We start from the raw sequence: 20,364 nt of genomic DNA on the forward strand, positions 1-20,364 counted from the left end.
TATCAATAAATGGTGAGAGTCTTCGGGATGCCAAATCCGCTGGGTTTTGGTCAGAGGCAATATGGTTCCATAAATGAGAAAGTATCCATTCTTGTATTTGACTTAGACAGCGATGTATGTCTTCAGGCGGTAAGAAGGCGTTTGAATCCAGCTTAACACAATTGTAGAATCACACCATGCTGTTGTACTTTCAATATTAATGTGAGGAGAAAGTTGAAGAGAATTATTTACTAATTTTGCTAAAAGATGTGCTCCACATAGCTCTAAGCGAGGCAAGGAAATGCGCTTTAGTGGAGAAACTCTTGTTTTGGCATTAAGAATTGAGGATTTTATTGCATTACTTCCATCTATACTGCGGACGTAGATTACAGCACTGTATCCCTGTTGAGATGCATCAGAAAACCCATGAAGTTGGATGGATTCTGGATGAGCGATGAGAAGCTGACGCTGTAACCTTATGTTTGCAATATGAGGCAAATCATTTAAAAATTGCTTCCATCTATTAATAATCTCTGAAGGCAATTGATCATCCCACGCTAATCCTAAAGTCCAAATCATCTGCATAAATGACTTAGCCCAGAATACAACTGGCGCTATCCATCCACAGGGGTCATACAATTTCGCAATGGATGACAGGACTGCCCTCTTAGTGAATTGAGTTTGGGCAACTTCTACTTTGTACGAGAAAACATCTTCATTTGGGTCCCATTGCAGTCCTAATATTCCATGAAGTTGAGTGGAACTGGAACGGAGAGGATTGGGAAAGTAATGTGGTGAATTGGTTGACTCCAGCAGACGGGGTGAGTTACTACACAATTTGTGCAGCGTAAAACCTCCAAGGCGAAGTAGCTCGGTCAGTTCATCTCTTAGATTGAGAGCTTCTTCCAACGTATCCGAGCCAGTTATTATGTCGTCGACAAAAGTCTTCTTTAGGAGCACTTCAGCAGCACGAGGAAAATTCTCCCGTTCATCATGGGCTAATTGTTGAAGAGTTCGAATTGCAAGAAAGGGCGAACATGTCATTCCGTACGTTACTGTTGTTAGTTTGTACAGTTGAAGTGGTTCAGATGGCTGCGATCTCCAATAAATTAGTTGGAATGGCTGGTCATCTGGGTGCAGCATGATGTTGCGGAACACCTGGGTGATATTACATGAGAATACTATTGCGTGCAGTCTAAAATGTAAAATCACATCATAAATGCTGTTTTGCAACTTCGGCCCTGATAGCAGAATATCATTTAATGAGACATTGTTGGAAGTGCGAGAACTAGCGTCAAAAACGACTCGCAGTTTTTTGGTAGGGTCATGTTTTTTTAATGCTCCATGGTGAGGAATGAAGTAATGAGAGAAGTTAAGCGTGCTGTAAGTGCATGGAGTCATATGCCCTGGATCTAAATAATCTTGCATGAAGTTCACATATAGACCCTTATAGCCAGGTTGCGATGAGAATCTTCCTTCCAACAAGAAAAATCGTTTTTTAGCAATGGCTGCAGTCTCCGAGATTGGGGTGAGCTTTCTTGAAAGGAAGTCTGACTATGTATTTCCCCGAAGGATCCCTTTGGAATTTTGTGGCATAGTGCCGTTCCGTATAAATTTCTTCCGGAGAAAGAGCTGGGTTTGGTGGCTCTTCAATTTGCCAAAACTTCTGTAGGTCCATATCAGTTATAGTAAAAAATATCTTATCTTCATTGACGCTAACTTGAGGCGATCCGACACAGCAAGATCCCATGAGGACAAATCCAAACATAGTGCCGAATGCAACTGGTTGACCAGGACCAAGAGGCAGACGCTGGCCCGTGAATGCAAGTGCAAAAAGATCGGCTCCAATTAAAATATCCACTGGAGATGGTACATCAAATGTGGGATCTGCTAGGACTAGTGAGCACACTCTTTGTCTCCTTTCCGTCGAAATAGTGGTTTGGGGTAAGTTTGAACTAATGTTATCAACAATTTGAACAAAGTGGGATTGCGCGAGGGATTGTCCATTCAAACTGTCTATATTTAAATTGGTTATTCCTCGGGTGCGTACACTAGCTTGAGATAGTCCACTAAGGAGGTTGGTAGACCTTAAACGTTTTACTCTGAGAAGCTGCGCACAATGCTCAGATATACAGCTGGTCTGAGCAGCTGAGTCCAAAATGCCTCGTACTACACAAGAATTCCCTTCCTGAGTGGAGAGTTTCACCAATGTTGTGGCCAGGATAACCGAGGCGGTTGTCTTCACTGGAGAAAATCCTACAAGGGCGTCTGGATGAGATCTTTCTTCTGAGTTGTTAATAGGGGATGGTTTACTTGTAGGTGTACTCGACGGACCTGATGATACAGAACCGAGATTCGGGAGATGCAGCAATGAATGGTGTCTCCTTTTACACGTCTTGCATGAGTGAGTTGATTTACAAAATTTAATCGAGTGAGAAGTACCAAGACAATTGTAACATCAACCATTGGTGCGGGCAAATCTTTGTCAATCTTCGGCACTTAATTTGAGAAAAGAGTCACAACTATAAACATTGTGATTGGGGGCATGGCAATAATTGCAGATTGCCTTTTCCAGTGATAAAAGTGTGACTTTAGAGGGGCGTGAAGATGCAGCGCTTTTAGTTTCTTGAGGGCGGTTGTATCTGATATTTGCATCTTCCAATCTTGAGGATTCCTTTTCAAGAAAATCAATCAAATCATTAATGGAGGGAATCTCATTTTCTGTAACCTTGTGATCTTCGAAGCACTTCCGTGTCTCTTGGTTCAACTTCCGTAAAAGCAGAGTTGATAAAAGTAACCCTTCGTTAGTAATATCATGTCCTAAGGCAGTTAATGCCTGTGTATTCTCGCGAAAAATATCTTAAGAAGTTTCGAATACTTTTCAATGAGCCGTTAATGCTTGGCAAATCAATGATACTGCTAACATGATTGCTCACCAAGCGTCTAATGTTGTGATATCTTTTATGCAACAAGCTCCATGCAATGTGGTAATTGGCAGCGGAGATAGGTAAACCTTTAATTACATTTAGAGCTTCTCCTCGGAGTAAGGAAAGAAGATACTGAAATAATTCAGTATCTGAAAGACTCTCATTATGATGAATAGTTCTTTCAAATAGATTTGAAAAGTATATCCAGGCATTCAAATCTCCAGAAAAGTGAGGCCAATCGAATTAAGGTAATCTCACTGAGGAGGCTGGCAGTGCCGAGGCGGTCGGAGGTAAAGCATTACTTGGACACTCGACATTTTCCTCCGATCTTAGGATAGTTCTAATTGCTGCCTTCACATCACCATAAAGGTCCGATATTTCATCAGAATGAATTCTGACTGCCTGATCATTTATTTCTGAGACTTCTTCGCCCATATATAACTTTTCAAGTTGCTGTTGAAAATTGCTGAACTTCTGTTCCACTTCCTCCAAATACGAGCGTAACCTTTCTTTCTTAGGTTCAGGAGGTCGTGGAGCTGAAGGAAGAAGTTGCTCGACATAACTATTTATTTTAATTAATCTATTTTTTGTTAGCTCTGCTAGACGAGAGAATGCTACGTATCGCATTGCGATGGAAATTCAAAATCAGCTGTTCGTAAATGTACCGTTGCCGCGGAGTAGGAGGTGAGCAGCTGCTGGCCTTGGAGATAGCACAGTCCGAACTTCGGGCGGCGAGCGATGAGTAATACATACGAATGCAAGAGGAGGGGTCGAGGGATGAGAGAGGAAGTCAGAGGGTTGAGAGGGGAAGTCAGAGGGTTTAGAGGGTCAAACACCGTTGCGAGTCACTCAATTTCAGAGATAGAGAGAAATAATGCCCCAACTAACTGCCGCCGGATTGCGAAACGTGGCATTAAACAATACTACAAAATTAATGAGAAACAACTTCAAATTTAAATAAGAGAATTCAACAATTAAACATCCGGCCCGAAGGCCCAAAAAATATGTCGCGGGACAAAAGGAACGATGTTCCTTCAACTATCAATCACCCGAAAGACCAGAGAAACACAGTTTTTAAACGTTCACAAAAATACATATATTCTCAACTTAACAATATCAAAAATGCAATGAATAATAATGACTTTCACCAATCAGTACAATAGTGGGGGCAACTTCACCCATCAGTCAGTCAGCAAATCCTCCTGTCTGTCGTTTGGCCAACACGTGCGCACACTTGGGGGGTGGGGGAGTGGTCGGGGCAACTTCTGGCACCACTCACTTTCACCATGAGTTCCACTGACTGCCTCACTGACTCAACTCACTTCGAGAATTACGACGACTCGTCGTAAGCACACACACACACACAAAACTGAACATCGTAATACAACTACGCCCTCCGGTGGCAGTTACAAGAACTAAATATACCTCTGTTTACGGAACAGTCGGAAAGATTCCTTCGTTTGATAGGGTATTAATAATCCTTATTTAAGCCAAGCGCTACCTGCTAGCAGGGTACTCTGCTACCTGCTAGCATCCTGCGTCGTGTCAGCGCTCAAAGCCTCGCCCCAAGGTCACCTCACTTGCGGCAACGGGAACCAGAATGACGTCACACGAGGTTTTCCCAGCATTCATACTTAGCTGTTGCGTTTTCGCGCGCTTGAAATTTTTCACTTATCATTCAATCGCGAAAAATTGATATCATCGTTAAAATAATCTAAAAGTGTGAAATACGTACTCTAGGAGTAATAATCTTTTGATTGAGGCAATAAAAAATAATCGGAAAGCACCCTATTGATGTTTGTGAATTTATGTTTTCTCAAAGTACATATTAATTATTTAAGCTATTGCATGGGTTACTATGCTTCCAAAGTTTTTTTATATGATATTAAAATTAGGTGGATGCCAATGGCAAGATGGACGCCGTGCGCTCATATCATTGAACGATCATTCGAATGCAGGAAATTTCCGTTATACATGGTGAATGATGGTAATTCGAATGATCTTTTGAAAGATCTTTCGAATAATCATTCACCGTGTAAAGCGACCATTATACCGGTGGATCTCTTACACGGGTGCATTTCTTACATGCGGTTATATGGTAAACCACTTATGTAGATCTATTTTTGGATATGCAACTTAAAAAAAATAGTAATTTTGAAAAACTCTGGAAAACCTCCAGTTGTTTAGATTATTCCGTTATTTAGATTCCAGCATTTTTGATCTTCTACTGAATGTCGAAACGTATTTGCCTTCACAGCAGAAGCCCATTGATTTATGTACAGTAGCACCCTCATATGTATAGCAAATACGGGTGTAATAGAAATTTTCAAGGATGAACAGTTGTCTGTGGTCTATCACAACGCTGCGTTTCATCATGCTTTGTTGTCATCTACTAATGATATGAAAACAAGGAAAAAAATAGATGCCACAAAATGCTATTAGCTGTAATTGAATTTGAGCATTTACTTAAAACTATATCTTCTCTATTAAAAAAAAAATTTTTCTCCATTTTAGCATCTCATTTTAATTGCATTTTTATGACCTTTTACAACCTTGATATTTTTCCTTAGTCTTGATGCGTAACAATCTTAGAAAAAACATTGAATTTCACCTTATTTCAACTTATTGTTGTAGCGTAATGCATTTATGTTCCATTATTGAAAATGAATTCCATTTTATCATCTACAGAGAAATATTGCCAAAGTTGAAGAGTTGATGAGAGCAATGAGTGAAGATGGTATTGTTCAAACAGCTCAGTGTTATGCTGCTTGCTTTGAATGTATGGGTCGAAGGCTTGAAAGGAGTTCACTGAGAGCCGGTCATTATCCTCACGGCAGTGTTGATGCTGCTGCTAGGAAGAAGCTGAGGCTGTGGGCATCTGAAATGTCACAAAAGGTCAGATGTAATTTTATTTGCACTAAATCTTGGTGGTTCATTTTCCTCTGGGATCCAGAAAAATCCATGGTTCTACTGCCACCTAGGGCAGCTATTTAATAAAATAAAAAAATTGGCAATTTTCTACATTGTCGTTCAACCCGATGTGAAATATCCCTCCTTGCAAATTGGGAGGTGAGGCTGTGGAGAGGGGAGAGCTCTAACATTTTTTAAAATGATATGATTGGTGAAAATGCTTAGTTAAAAATCGTGGACATCAATCCGTCTTAGCTCACTATCAGATACAAAAGAATGAAATTTTTCCATCATATGTTATGTGACTATAGTTTTTATTGCTTCTGTTTCTTAGTAATTTATGCCATATTTTTGTCTTGTGCAAAGGAATGAAGTTGTGAATGCCAATTAAAGTGCTGCTGATAGTCAGTGACATGTGTAGGCAGAGCTTCACAAGAAAGATGATATTTTGAACTTCTATTCTACTATCGTATAGGCTATATTCTACTATCTATTGGCTGGTGTCCTAGCACCCCCTGCCACACGACTTTTTAAGTGTCTTGCAGAGACTTATGTAGAAGTATCCATCTGAAAAATGGTCATTTCAGCCAGTCTTCTCCAGCTAACCTCAAAATTACTGTATGATCCAGCGTAAAAGGGGACTGAGACGGCGTCCAATTTTTTTCGGTGAAAGGTAGATTTTGGGCTTATTCACCACATTAGACACACTTCTAGTCCCCTCTTCCAACCCACACTAAATGCATCAACTTCACTCTAGGATTTTAGGAAGTTTCCTTTTTCTTTTGCTGTAAACATTTTCATACAATCAGACTCGCGGTGAAGAGCGATTATAATGCTGGTCCTGAAATCAGAACTATACCTGAAATGAGCCCTCAGAGAGAAAAAACTTCTTGTGTGGTATTGAGGATGGTCTGTAATGTTGATGCATTTACAATGAGAGCACAGGCAGAAAGGACAAAGGGGTCATTCCACGTCAAATCACCCAGAAATTTTCAAAATGACACCCACCGACTCGGATTTTGATGAAATTTTTGTCACTAGCTACTATCACCTATCTAATGACCCATGTAAAATATTTCTTCTCTCACTCTCATAGTTTGCAAGATATGAGGAGTCAAAGTTTGAGATGTTTGCTCAGAAGTGGCGCTAGTGGGAGTCAAATTCCAGAGTGCAGGGCACAGGGTAAAAATTCATAACTCAGAAACCACATAACATATTTGAATGAAATTTTGACCCCTTGTCTATCCAAGTACATAGCTTCCATAGTAATGTCTTTTATTCCCCTTGCATTGTTATGTTGGCCAAAATGATGTCAACAGTTGTTAATTAACCGATTTTTCTAGCTCAAAAACATTACTTCATATTTTCAGAATTATCACCAAAAGGCAGAGCAGTTAACTCATCCAATTTTTTTTTTAATTGAAGGTTAATATGTGCTCCAATATACTGTGAAATAAAAATGGTGGTGTTTTGACCGCCACTATGAGTATTTCAGGTTTTACTTTTTTTTCTGCCCCTGTGAGAGGGATTTTGGACACGTACTGTAAGATAATAAGTATAAGTGTATCCATACCTTCATGAGGATATATTTGAAATATTGGTCAGTAAATCTAAGACCAAACATGTAGTCTAGTGAATGTGGCTCTTGTTCATACAATTTTTTTTAATAGCAATACTTGGCTTGTGGCAGCTGAGGGTAAAAAAATCCAAATGGCTCAGAAATGTGAAATGATGCTTTTTTCCTGGAATTTACCCATTTTTCAAGTGTTTAGTTTATGGAAAAATTGGTATCAAAATAAATTAGGCTCTTACTGTGCATTAGAGGATAAATGGAAATATGTACTAATTTAAATAAAATTATTTAAATAATACACTTCAATGTGTTTAAGGCATCTCCTGAACATCTCTGGAGGCTCTCTCGGGCAAACTAAACGCTTTACAGTACCACCAATTCCATCACATGGGGTTTTTCGATATGGGTGCATAAATTTCACTTTCACATCATGTTCTTCCTTGTGTTTAGAAATCACTCATCCAAAAAACCAGTGGTCATCATAAGCACATGCAATGTACAAGTTTGTTAAGATCTGTGAAAAAGTGATTAAATGAGTCCCGCTGAACTGGAGTTGTACAAATTTAGCCTCACTTTCACAGGAGAAGTATGGTCTTCCAAACCCTTAGTGATGGAAGAGCTGGCAGAGCAAATGGTATTACTTATAGATATGCAGCAGGTTGTCACCAATATCCACATTCCTTGATGGCAACTGGAGTATTAAATTTCTATTTCACTGGGAGAGATAATGCTGACATTATGTGCCACATTGTTTTCCTCCCTGCCTCACATATGATTGTATTACTTGAGAAGGTAATACAATCCTACCTATTCAGCCTCACTTTTCAGTGTTATTACATCTCCCCAAGGAATAAGAGAATTAAGTGCAACCTCTAGGAAGAATAAAGTGTATAATGTATCACAGTGAGGGCATGATAAATCAAAATAGATTCTAGGGTACCACTTTTAGTCTTCTGCCAAGTCTTCTTGTGTAAAGATGCTCCCTGGGTGTCCAAGTTTATTCTGTGTGTACGATCAGTGTATTTTTACCTGTACATTAATTGTGTGTGCTATGAGTTAGGCGAAGCTGCTCATTGTGAACTTCAACATTAAAAAAGGTTAGTGTCTCCACTATGCTTCAAAATGAGCAAATTGTTGAACTGTGCAGCATTGGAAAAGTAACTGCATCTGATTGCCTCAAAAAAAGCTACACACCAGTGGTGCAACTGAACAAAATTGAGATCATGAGTATGCTTGAAAAACAGCTGTTATCTCTCAGAAGTGGTGTACCTGGGGAAGTCCTATCCAATGTCTGCGAACATCACAGAATATACTATTTGAAAAAGTATGAAACCTACCAAATATATTGTCTTGATCCTTTTAAGAGCCACAAGAAGAAAATATCAAAATCACTGAGAAATGTAAGTCTTGAATTTGCAGAAAAGGCCTGTAAAATCCCAACTCTTCGGAAATTAGTGCCAGGAATGAAAGTATGCCAGCCATGTAGGGAGGAAGTACAGAAACACTCCAGGTTTGGAAATGAGCTTTCTGATGTTGAAGCAGTAGATAGTGACAGCAATGATAGTATTTTGAATTTTGAAACAACAGTATCCCAAGAAAAATCAACTGAGCTACTTAACAGAACGCTGCAAGATATAGAGGAGTCACCTTTAAAATTTCATGGCATATCATCTCACAGAAGGTCAACCTACGCTAAAAGGAAAGTAGAGTCAGCATGCAGTAATTTTAAAAGGAAAGTTAAAAGACTTCTTGATAAAGAATTATCTCCAGAAAAGGATGACCCAAAACTGCCAAAAGAACTACTTCAGAAAGTTCATGATATAGATGTGCTCATAGACTTAACCCGGCAACGCCCACGGGTGCCATAGGGCACCCAGTGCATTGCTGAGCCAATGCTCCGGCAATGTATTTAATATGTGAATTTTAGCATACCTTTCAGTGCACATACCAAGTAGAAGGTTTCCTCCATTATTCAGTCAGTTTGAATTGTGTTCTTTGTGTGAAGTTCATATGTATCATATTTTTTAAAAGTGAAATATGTGTAAATTTAAAAAAAAACTTTGGACGCTGACGGGTTAATCAAACAAAAAGTTGACACATCAAGCACCCATCAAGGAAAGGTACATCTGTTATCATTGGTACCAACTTTATGGAGCAGGAAGAAAGTAATGGAAGAGTATCATGTGAGTGAGTACACTGCCCGCCAAGCAAGAGAACTTTTCAGAGACAATGGAAAATTAGCTGCACCTGAATTGAGAAAAGGGAAGGCAAAAATAAAACATTACAATTAGTTAGGACTTTCTATGAAAGTGATGAGTACTCAAGAATGGTGCCTGGAAAGAAAGATTCCATAAGTATCTCCAAAAATGTACATGTTCAGAAGAGATTATTACTTGCTAACTTGAAGGAATTGTATTCCACTTTTAAATTTGACTTCCCCAGAATTAAAATTGGCTTTTCTAAATTCTGCAACCTAGGTCCAAAATGGTTTGTGGTAGCAGGATGTCCTGGAACGCATTCAGTGTGTTTTTGCACAACTCATTAAAATGTCAACCTACTGCTTAGTGCCTGTAATATAGAGGAAACAAGCCAGGACCTAATTGGTTATTTCGTGTGCTCTAAAAATAATAGGGACTGTATATTGCGACATTGCTCTCAGTGTCCTTCATGTGAAAAATTGAAAAGCTTACTGCTGAAAAAGTTTGAAGAATGTGACCCCGGAGATGAAGTTTCATACAGTCAGTGGGTTTCCAGTGACAGATATCAACTGGTGAACTTCACGGTGACATTTGATGAGTACCTATCAATTTAAATTCAGAGTGGAAAAACTGGTGCCCCATTCATTTATTACGAAGGTACAGGCAAACTACCTTAAGAAAATGAAAGAAAATCTTGGACCCCATGAAGCAGTTGTTCTCTTTGACTTCAGTGAGAGCTACTCATATGTTATCCAGGATGAGGCACAAGGGAATCACTGGACAAGTGATAGTTGTACAGTACACCCTGTTGTGATTTATACTCTAGATCACCTGACTAAACAGCTTATTATTTCCAGTTTATGCATCTTGTCAGATGATTTGGAGCATGATGTAGCTTTTGTTTATGAAACCCAAAGAATAATATTTTGCTTTGTTGAGGAAAATTTTACTTCAGTCAAAAAATTGAGTTACTTTAGTGATGGTTGTGCAGGACGGTACAAGAACTGCAAAATATTTCTCAATCTTTGCAAGCATTACCAGGATTTCTCCTTAATGGCATCATGGACATTCTTTGCTACAAGCCATGGAATATCCCCATGTGATGGAATTGGTGGTACTGTAAAGCGTTTAGTTTGCCCGAGAGAGCCTCCAGAGATGTTCAGGAGATGCCTTAAACACATTGAAGTGTATTATTTAAATAATTTTATTTAAATTAGTACATATTTCCATTTATCCTCTAATGCACAGTAAGAGCCTAATTTATTTTGATACCAATTTTTCCATAAACTAAACACTTGAAAAATGGGTAAATTCCAGGAAAAAAGCATCATTTCACATTTCTGAGCCATTTGGATTTTTTTACCCTCAGCTGCCACAAGCCAAGTATTGCTATTAAAAAAAATTGTATGAACAAGAGCCACATTCACTAGACTACATGTTTGGTCTTAGATTTACTGACCAATATTTCAAATATATCCTCATGAAGGTATGGATACACTTATACTTATTATCTTACAGTACGTGTCCAAAATCCCTCTCACAGGGGCAGAAAAAAAAGTAAAACCTGAAATACTCATAGTGGCGGTCAAAACACCACCATTTTTATTTCACAGTATATTGGAGCACATATTAACCTTCAATTAAAAAAAAAATTGGATGAGTTAACTGCTCTGCCTTTTGGTGATAATTCTGAAAATATGAAGTAATGTTTTTGAGCTAGAAAAATCGGTTAATTAACAACTGTTGACATCATTTTGGCCAACATAACAATGCAAGGGGAATAAAAGACATTACTATGGAAGCTATGTACTTGGATAGACAAGGGGTCAAAATTTCATTCAAATATGTTATGTGGTTTCTGAGTTATGAATTTTTACCCTGTGCCCTGCACTCTGGAATTTGACTCCCACTAGCGCCACTTCTGAGCAAACATCTCAAACTTTGACTCCTCATATCTTGCAAACTATGAGAGTGAGAGAGGAAATATTTTACATGGGTCATTAGATAGGTGATAGTAGCTAGTGACAAAAATTTCATTAAAATCCGAGTCGGTGGGTGCCATGCCTGGGTGAACTGACATGGAATGACCCATAGGGGAAGATGACTGAGGGAGTTTTTATTGCTGCTGGAGTGGCATGCTCCGTGATAATGCTTAACCAACTAGCTTGGGTCTAACAAACCTCAACAATTCAATAACATTAAAAATTTTATCGCCCTAGTATAGTAATTGTGCTTGTTCCTTTTCCTCTTGTCCCTCAGTGTTTTTCAACCACTTGCCAGGGCATTTGTCACAGGGTACGAAAAAACTTCTACCTCGTCTCTGAGAGACCTATGTAAGGTGGTTATGTGTTTTCTTATTTTTTTTTCAAAATTTTTTTTTCATTGTTTCAGTTAAAATGGCTCTTAATGACGATTCTATCGTACATTAGTTGGAATATGATCTGTTAGATGACTAAACCTAAGGAACGATGAAATTAGTGTTGTGGAATGGATCATGTTAAATATTGGGATACTGGTCTAGATCATGCTTTAGAAGAAAGTTGTGCATCTGATTCCAAATGTGAAGAGAGAATTGTGGAAACTGAATTTATCATCCCACAATATTGTTTCCTCAAAATTAAGTCAAGACCAAGAGTTTCTTTCAGAAGATGATGAACCTTTACCTAATATTTGATGGAGGAAGGGATTTTACCGAGGAAAAATAGTTATTTCGGTAGGAATCGCTCGTCATCATCATCTGTCCCACAGTCTCCGAGATTGAAAACTTTACTACATAATATAGTGCAGGGAACACCAGGTATAAAAACAGTGTATTGTGGTGAGCTAAATTCTTTGTCTTCTCCATTAGATATGTTGCAGCATTTTTTTACCTACGAAACGCCTTGAAATATCGTTGTTCACACAAATGTTTAATTAGATAAGCAGGTATAGGTGTTGTTTTATCTACCGGGGAATGCTTCTTCAACTGCTTTCTTCCGCAAACACAGCGCGGGGACCTTCAACTCGCAAACTGGATGATTTGTCTTCTCGTAATGTTTCGCTCCCCTTCTGATCCAAACACCAGGCACTTTTTGTATCAGATCCGATCTAATGGAGCTAAGTCATCCCTTAATAACCCCTAACTACCTTATCCTTCACTTCTTGAACTTGACTTCGATGATATGCGATGACTGATGACACGAGTTATCCTCCGAGGGCCGCTGCAATGACGGTTTTCTCGTAATACTTTCACTTGATGTTTTATGCCCCTTTCAACTCGACTCTCTAAGGGCAGTCCATTGTTAGCTCAATATTTTTCCAGTCGGCTACTTTCTCTTTTCAAAAGAGGAGGCCCAATATCATTTGTGCAGTTCACTAGAAGATTCTTTCTATAATCCATTCCAAGGTCAGTTTCCACGGAGGAACAGCGAAAGAACCGAGGAAGTGTTTCCCCTGTCATGATCGTGAGTGAGAGCATTCTTTCCCTATGGAACTACATCATTTTACATCGTAATTTAGATATCGCGGAGCCCATTTACTGACATGCGGCTGCTGCACTGTCGATTTGAAGATATTTATCTGGTGCTATTTTATGTCAAAAGAGAATGACAATCGGAGTTTTGACGAACTATCACGGTCCATGACTCTAAATAAATCGCTCATGCTGGAAAAAAATCACTGCATAATCATGGTAAAATAGATGACCACGGAAAAATACGAAAATCCACCAGGAATCCCTTGGTGGTTGACTTCGACATCATAACTCAGACGGAGTGTTTTAAATTTTGTCCCCCCTAAAAAACGTTAAATCAGGATTCTACTGTATTGCTGTATAATGAGCAGAAATAGGTTTGAAGTGTTGCCGAATTCCATGTGTTTTGATGATGCATCAACCGGACCAGCATGTCGAGACATTGATCCATCTACACCTATTGCTGACCTCTTTGAATCCTTTATTGATGGCTGTCAAGCTATTTATGCAATCGGTACTAACCCTTGTATGGAGACGTTGGTTGGGTTTAGAGGAAGATGCCAGTTATAAATGTTCATGCCAAAAATACCAGTCAAATATGGCATAAAAATGCAATGCCTTACGGATGCAAAGTCGGGTTACCTACTTCATCCCTACAGATACCCTGGCAAAGACTCCAATGGACTGACTTTACCAACTGAACAGCAGCATCTGAAGAAAATCACTCGAGCTGTAATGCATCTCATTCCTCCCATTGAAGGATCTAATAGAAGGATGACAACTGGTGTACCTCTCTGGAGCTACAAGAAACGTTGAAAAAGGAACAGCTGACAGGGGTGGGAACCTTGAGGAAAAACCAAGAAGAAATTCTGTAAGAATTCAAGCCAGCTCTTAATCAAAATGTTGATTCTACAGTTTTTGGGTTTACAAAAGTTTTCACAGTATCATCATCATATGTTCCAAATCAAAATAAAGCAGGGATCCCACTGTCAAGTATGCACCACACAACAAATGTTGATGAAACTACCAAAAAACCAGAGATAATATTATTTTACAACAAAGCCAAAATTGGTTTGGATCTACTTTTGGATCCAAAGGTGCTCAAACAGGTCGTTGCACACACAGATCGCCCTTGGCAATGTTTTACCGACTACTTAAAATTTCTGCATGAAATTGCTGCATTGCGAATCTTATCTATCCAGCCCCGAGGACAAAATATTGAAAGCAGGTCCTCGTTTTTGAAGAAACTGGCTGAATAGTTGATGAAACTGGACATTGTGAAAGCAATGTGGAATTGCAACATGATGTATGGAGCGGTATACAATGCATCCTCCATAGGGATGCAAGCACACTATCAGCTGGTTCAAGAAGCAACAGTTCAGAAGAAAGGGTGGCTGTTCATAAAAATTGTTCAAGTTGCACTCACAGTAATAGCCTCAAAACACAATACATCTGTTTCGAATGCAAAGCACCAATTTGCCTTGAATGCTCAAACAAGCTGTGTTATTGCTGCCATGAAAAAGTCATGGCGTTGCATGAAAAAAAACATGGGTTTGCAACTTTCTTGATTTTTATTAGAATTGAAAAATTTTCTACGTTCATTGTTCATTGAACATTTTTAAAAATTATAGCAAAATATCTATACCAAGTAATGATTTTTGTGGATCTCCTTTATCAAAGATGCATGTTTAAATTATGAGTTATTTACGCTCATGAGAGATTTAGCCAAAAATGAAGTCATTTTCATGTTCCTTTATTTTAAATAAATACAGTGGAACTTGGTTAGTACGTTTCTGAAGGGACCACGAAAAATGAACGTACTAACCAGGAAAACGTACTAACGAGGAAAGTAAATAATAGCAGTCGAGGTTATTGCAATCAGTGAAAAAGTCGTCATAATTACAATTACTATCGGTAGTTCTCATAGGATCGCCTTCCTGAACTCTTTTCACATTTAAAATCAAGAAAATGAGCGCTACCATGAAAAACAATGGGAGTTGCCTGTGTCTGGGCTTACGCTACGAATCTCCAAGATTTAAACAACGTAATGCCACATAAGATTGTACACAAAAAAGAACAATATTTTTGACAAAAACAGTAAAATATGTGCTGCATTGCAGATGCTTGAGAGGTTAATCTAATTACAGAAAGTTTGAATCAATAATCAAAGTCCTGATTTAGAGATTATTGCTTTGTATACAATTTAAGGAATATGGCTTGATTGCATGCATTACACTGAAGTAAATATGAGCCGTTCTCACGAGACTCAATCCATTGACACAAAATGGAAAGATATAGTCTTCCTTGGTCAGACGTAGTGAACATTAACAATTTAATTAGAAACTTACGAGGTGATTTGTTACCAGTGGAAGATACAGGACAGGGAGAAGGGAGGTCTGCTGGGCGATTGGGGGGTAATCTTGCAGCATGAGTGGGGGTCTGAAAAAATTGCCATTACAGTGAGTCCTCGTTCTACATCACCCCGTTTAACGTCATTTCGCAATAACGTCACGAAAATTTTGAGACCGTCATTCGTTTATCGCACCTACCCTTCGTGATAACGTCACGTCTTTTAAATTTTGCGGGAAAAAAAAGGTGAAGTGGCGGGCGTTGCAGGTTGTTCGTTTTTGTGGGCGGTAGTACCATGGTAGTACAGTCAGTCTAAGCAAAGTGGAAAACGGTGTGTTTATTCTTAATTGCGATTACGGTTTTAGCAAAAATTTCTGCAAAATGAATTCTTGCGTAGGTGCGCAAGGTTTTACTTGACATAATGGTTTTCAGGAACCTAAAAAGTGATTTCAAGGCATTTTTCTGTGTAGAACTCGGAGTTTTTGTCGTCACTTTTTTCGCCGAGTTCACAATAATTTTGGTTCCTGTAACTGCGATGATGTTTCAGCGATGATGATGCCTTGGATGATGCCGAGGCGACGCTCGCCCGGGCGACCACCATAGCGAAGCCGAAAAGCAAATGCTGGAAGATACAAAAATGGAGAAGGATTTACGTAACTGCTGCTATTGTTGTCGATGAAGACAGGAACTCTCATTTATGCGATAGTTTGGCATTCCCACCGTAGAAAATGCCCCAGATATGATACGCTAACATTTTTTTCGCGTAGGAATTGTGAGGTGTAGGAGCCGATATTCACTTTTTACATCGTTTCTTATGGGATATTATGCTTCGATTAACGTCATTTCATTTTTCGTCACATTTTTCAGGAACGGTAAGTGACGTTTAACGAGGACTCACTGTATATCTAGTGTAAATGGGATACCCCTGGGGGTATCCAATTTACACTATTATTACAAACATATAAAATTGTTTCAGGCTTAATTGTGTGGAATAATGCTATATTAATTATTAAAACACAAATGGTAAAACCATGCAAAAACCTTGAAAATGACACAAAGTGTCGAAACCATGGTCTGTCGTTAAGGCGTTACGGTAGTGACGGCTGGGAGCCGCCCTGGGCGACCGATGCCGATCGTTTTTTTCCCTCTGCCGGAGTTCACATACCACTCAATTGCAGAACAACTAGAAGAGGTAGAGACTTGCAGTTTTCTTTATTGTATTTAGGAGACGTGTATTCACATTAAGGATGGATATAAATAGTAATATGTCCTCAGGTTATTGAGAAAATCAAGTTGGACTTTGACCGATTACAACTTGACTCCAAGGTAAAACATAAAAATTCTAAAACGAACAATCAATTTCTTACCTCCCCTCAACCCGCTCTGCCCTCCCAACAACGGTAACATCGCAGAAAGTGGAATGGGGAGTGATACCCTCAGCCCCTCAAACGAAGGCCACCTTTCCAGCTCTCCCCAGTCGCAGTCAACACAAGGACATTAAAAAATGAGTACAGGCATCCCCCGAGTTACGTAAGAGATGCATTCCGGCAGACTCTGCGTAAGTCGAAATTTACGTAAGTCGAACCTTTGCGTTAGTGACTCAGAGATTGCAATCGGCGGAGAAATGCGCGGTAAATTCTCGGTGAAGTTTCATTCAATTCACTGTGATATTCATGAACTCTACCACGTATTCTTACGTTATTAGATACAAAATCGATACACTTTAACACATTCAATGCAGATGAAATTATCGCGGTAACCTCCAGTGACGGATGGGTGATTTTCCTCCATAACGGTGGTGTGTGAAGTAATACAACAGAAATTGCGAAATTTTTTGTTTCCTTTTTACGCAATTTGCAAAAAACCGTAATGACATACATATATGCCATCCGTCACCAGCAATAGGGTAGTTTCCTTCATCAAAGAAAACAAAAGGCATTGATGGCGATTCGTTACCCACCATTAGTGTATTCATAATACACAAATTATTTGGTTTTTGAAATACCGGTTTAGACGAATGGCAAGGGTCAAATTTTATCCTCATTTGAAAAAGGCCAGATTGGTGCCCATGCCATTCCACTCCACGTGACGTCACAGGGACCTAGTTTCTACACGAGAGGATAGGAGTTATGCATCGTCAGAGGCTACCAATGCATGCATGAGTCACAGAGCTCAGGGAAACATGTCTTAATAATCACCTATTAAAACTGGCTAAGGTCAGAAAGTTTTCTTCGCTTGATAAGGTATTAATAAACCTTTTTTAAGCCATGCGCTACCAGACAGGAAGGTACTCAGCTACCCGTTAGCATCCTACGTCCTATCAGCGCTCAGAGCCTCGATCAAGGTCACCTACCAGGCGAGAGGGGGAACCAGAAATGCGTCGTACGGACTTTTTCCCTTCATTCCTACTTACGCGTCGCGTTTTCGCGCGCTTGAAATTTTTCACTTTTCATTTGATCGCGAAAAATAGATATCGTCATTTAAAAATCTAAAAGCGTGAAATACGTACTCCAGGAGTAATAATCTTTCGATTTAGGCAATAAAAAAATAATAGGAAACCACCCTATTGACAATTCACGCAACCCGCATAACACAAACGTTATTTTATGCGAATGAAGTGGTAAACCTTTCATATTTCCATTTAGACCTTTTATTCTACTGCTGATGTATTAGATTATTAATGAAAATTTCTTGGAATTTCTCTTTACCTGTAAATTTTTTAACGAAGGCCGTAATTTCATTTTTTAAATGTATATATTGATATTGCAATGGAAAGCACCGGCCTAGGATGTCTTAGCTCAGCGAATCATTTATTAGCACAAATGATTTTACAGGATCATTTTTTAATATTTTTTGGGGTTTATTCCAAGTACCGTATCAATAAAATTTTGCCAGCGACGAAGATCAACTGAGAATGCCAATCGGATTGCAGGTAGACTAATATATTATGATAAATACGCGGAGTGAATCCAAGAAATAAAAACACCGCCTTGATTAATATTTATTTATTATAACGCTTTGTTTAGTAAGAAAATTAAGTGTTTTAATTATAGTTCAAAAATTTAGTTAATACACAGAGAAAAATCAATTGAACGATGTAAAAAATTTACATAATGTCTTTGTTTCTATGAAAATACATAATAAATATAATTACTCAAAACATAATCTTTTCTGTGCGTAATTATAATGCAATATACATTGTATAATATATATAAGGGTTAAAAAACAAATGATCAATGCTCACTTTAGAACAATAAACTTTACACAAAACAATATATATCAATGCCTAGTAAAGGTTAATCTAAAATCACATAAGTATGCAAAACAGATAAAATTTCACACAATGCAAAACAACAAAAATTTTCATTTTCAAAAAAGAGTAAAGGTTTTTCAAAAATACAAAATCTATGTTAGAGTATTTGAAAAATTGAAACATATTTCTTTAAAATTCTTACAATTTGTTGTAAAAAATCTGAAAACAAGGCCTTAGGCAGAGCCCTGGTTGACCTTCACATTCTGGGCAAACTGTTGTCACTGCCTTACGGATGCCATTATTATGGCACTCTCTGCATCTTTTCTGTTTTTTATGTTTTTCCCCGGATGAAGTGTAGGCAGGGAAGTGGGATGTAGCAATGGGCTTAGGAGGGGCCGGCTGTGACCCTATTTTTATTAGAGATTCGATGAACTCTAGCCTAAATTCATGCAGGCTTTTTTTAGAGCCACTGAATTTATTGAATAGAATGAAACTATTTATGACCATTATCTGGATCAAATGAATCGCCAGCTTCTTATACCACCTCAGGGATTTGTGCTCGCAAGGGTAGTAAGACAAGAGTTGGTCACAATGATCAACTCCTCTCATGTTGATATTATAATTGGCAATCGCCTCAGGCTTCCTCTTAGGCCCTCGTGTGCTAGGCACAAGTTTGCAGCCAAATTCAGAAGAGATCATTGTGACGTCCCTCTTGTCTTTCCACTTGAAAACACAAATCCCATCATTGGTGTAGCGGGCAATGATCTCCCCTTTCTTCAATTTTGCGCTGCTGACATCAAGCGGGCTATTTTTCCTACCCGCCCGCAGAGTACCAGTGGAAAATGTTTGGGCCTCAAGTAAGTCTTGAGTCAGCTTCACGCTATTATAAAAATTGTCCATGTATAGACTATGACCTATCCCCTTGAAATCACTCATCAATTTATGGACCACATTTTCTGTGTGGCCCCGACCCCCAACATCAACATCACTAGCCCCAGCATACACTAATAGTCTCAAAACAAGGCCAGATGGCTCACAAAGCATATAAATTTTAATTCCATGTTTGTGCCTTTTACCCGGTACATATTGCCTAAAAATAAGCCGACCCCTCCAAAGCACCATTGACTCATCAATACATAATTCCCTACCCGGAGAAAAAACGTCTTTCATGGACTGCTGGAAGCAGTCAAGCAGGGGTCTAATTTTATAAAGCCTATCGCTTGGTAGCGGTTCATTTTCTCCAGGGTTGGTGGAGAAATGGAGTGCCTGTATAATTCCGAGAAACCTATCACGGCTCATTCTCTCCCCAAATATTGGCACTCGCACTAACTCTGACCTCCTCCAATAGTCAGATATTCTATTTACCCTTATTGTGCCCATGTGGAGAAGAAGACCCAGCCAAATTTCCAGTTCCTCTCTGCCCAACGGCTTCCAATCCGTTATGCGGGCCCTTGGGGAGGGGTTACGGAGAAAAATGCTTTCTGCATTTTTCTCCGTCTCCGAAAGGATTATTTCAAAGAAAGTATCGTTCGCCAGCAAGTTGAAATAATCCCTCGGAGTGCCACCCGTAGGGAGGGTCTTCAGCCTTGAGGACCCGACAAAGGGTATTTCAGTGGGAAATTTATCCTGAGTGCCGACCCAGGTCATTGAGGGTCTAACGGTAGTAGACCCACGCGCCGGGAGTTGGAGAGGGGGTGGAATTTCGCACTCATCTGCAAGGCCCA

At 39.1% G+C, this 20,364-nt stretch overlaps 1 protein-coding gene across 4 annotated transcripts in view; it reads left to right on the forward strand.

Moving 5' to 3' along the window:
- Positions 1-20,364, forward strand: part of LOC124171687 (DNA-directed RNA polymerase, mitochondrial-like) — a 343,150-nt gene that overhangs the window by 50,452 nt on the left and 272,334 nt on the right. For 3 of the 4 annotated variants that reach the window (XM_046550928.1, XM_046550929.1, XM_046550931.1), the window contains exon 8: positions 5,595-5,801. The exons of the other annotated variant lie outside the window; for it this stretch is intronic. In XM_046550928.1, the coding sequence (XP_046406884.1) occupies positions 5,595-5,801 (207 nt within the window). The remainder of the gene's footprint in view (positions 1-5,594; positions 5,802-20,364) is intronic. 4 annotated transcript variants of the gene reach the window in all.

Source organism: Ischnura elegans, chromosome X (genome assembly GCF_921293095.1).
Source record: "Ischnura elegans chromosome X, ioIscEleg1.1, whole genome shotgun sequence".
In the NCBI taxonomy this organism is placed as follows: domain Eukaryota; kingdom Metazoa; phylum Arthropoda; class Insecta; order Odonata; family Coenagrionidae; genus Ischnura; species Ischnura elegans.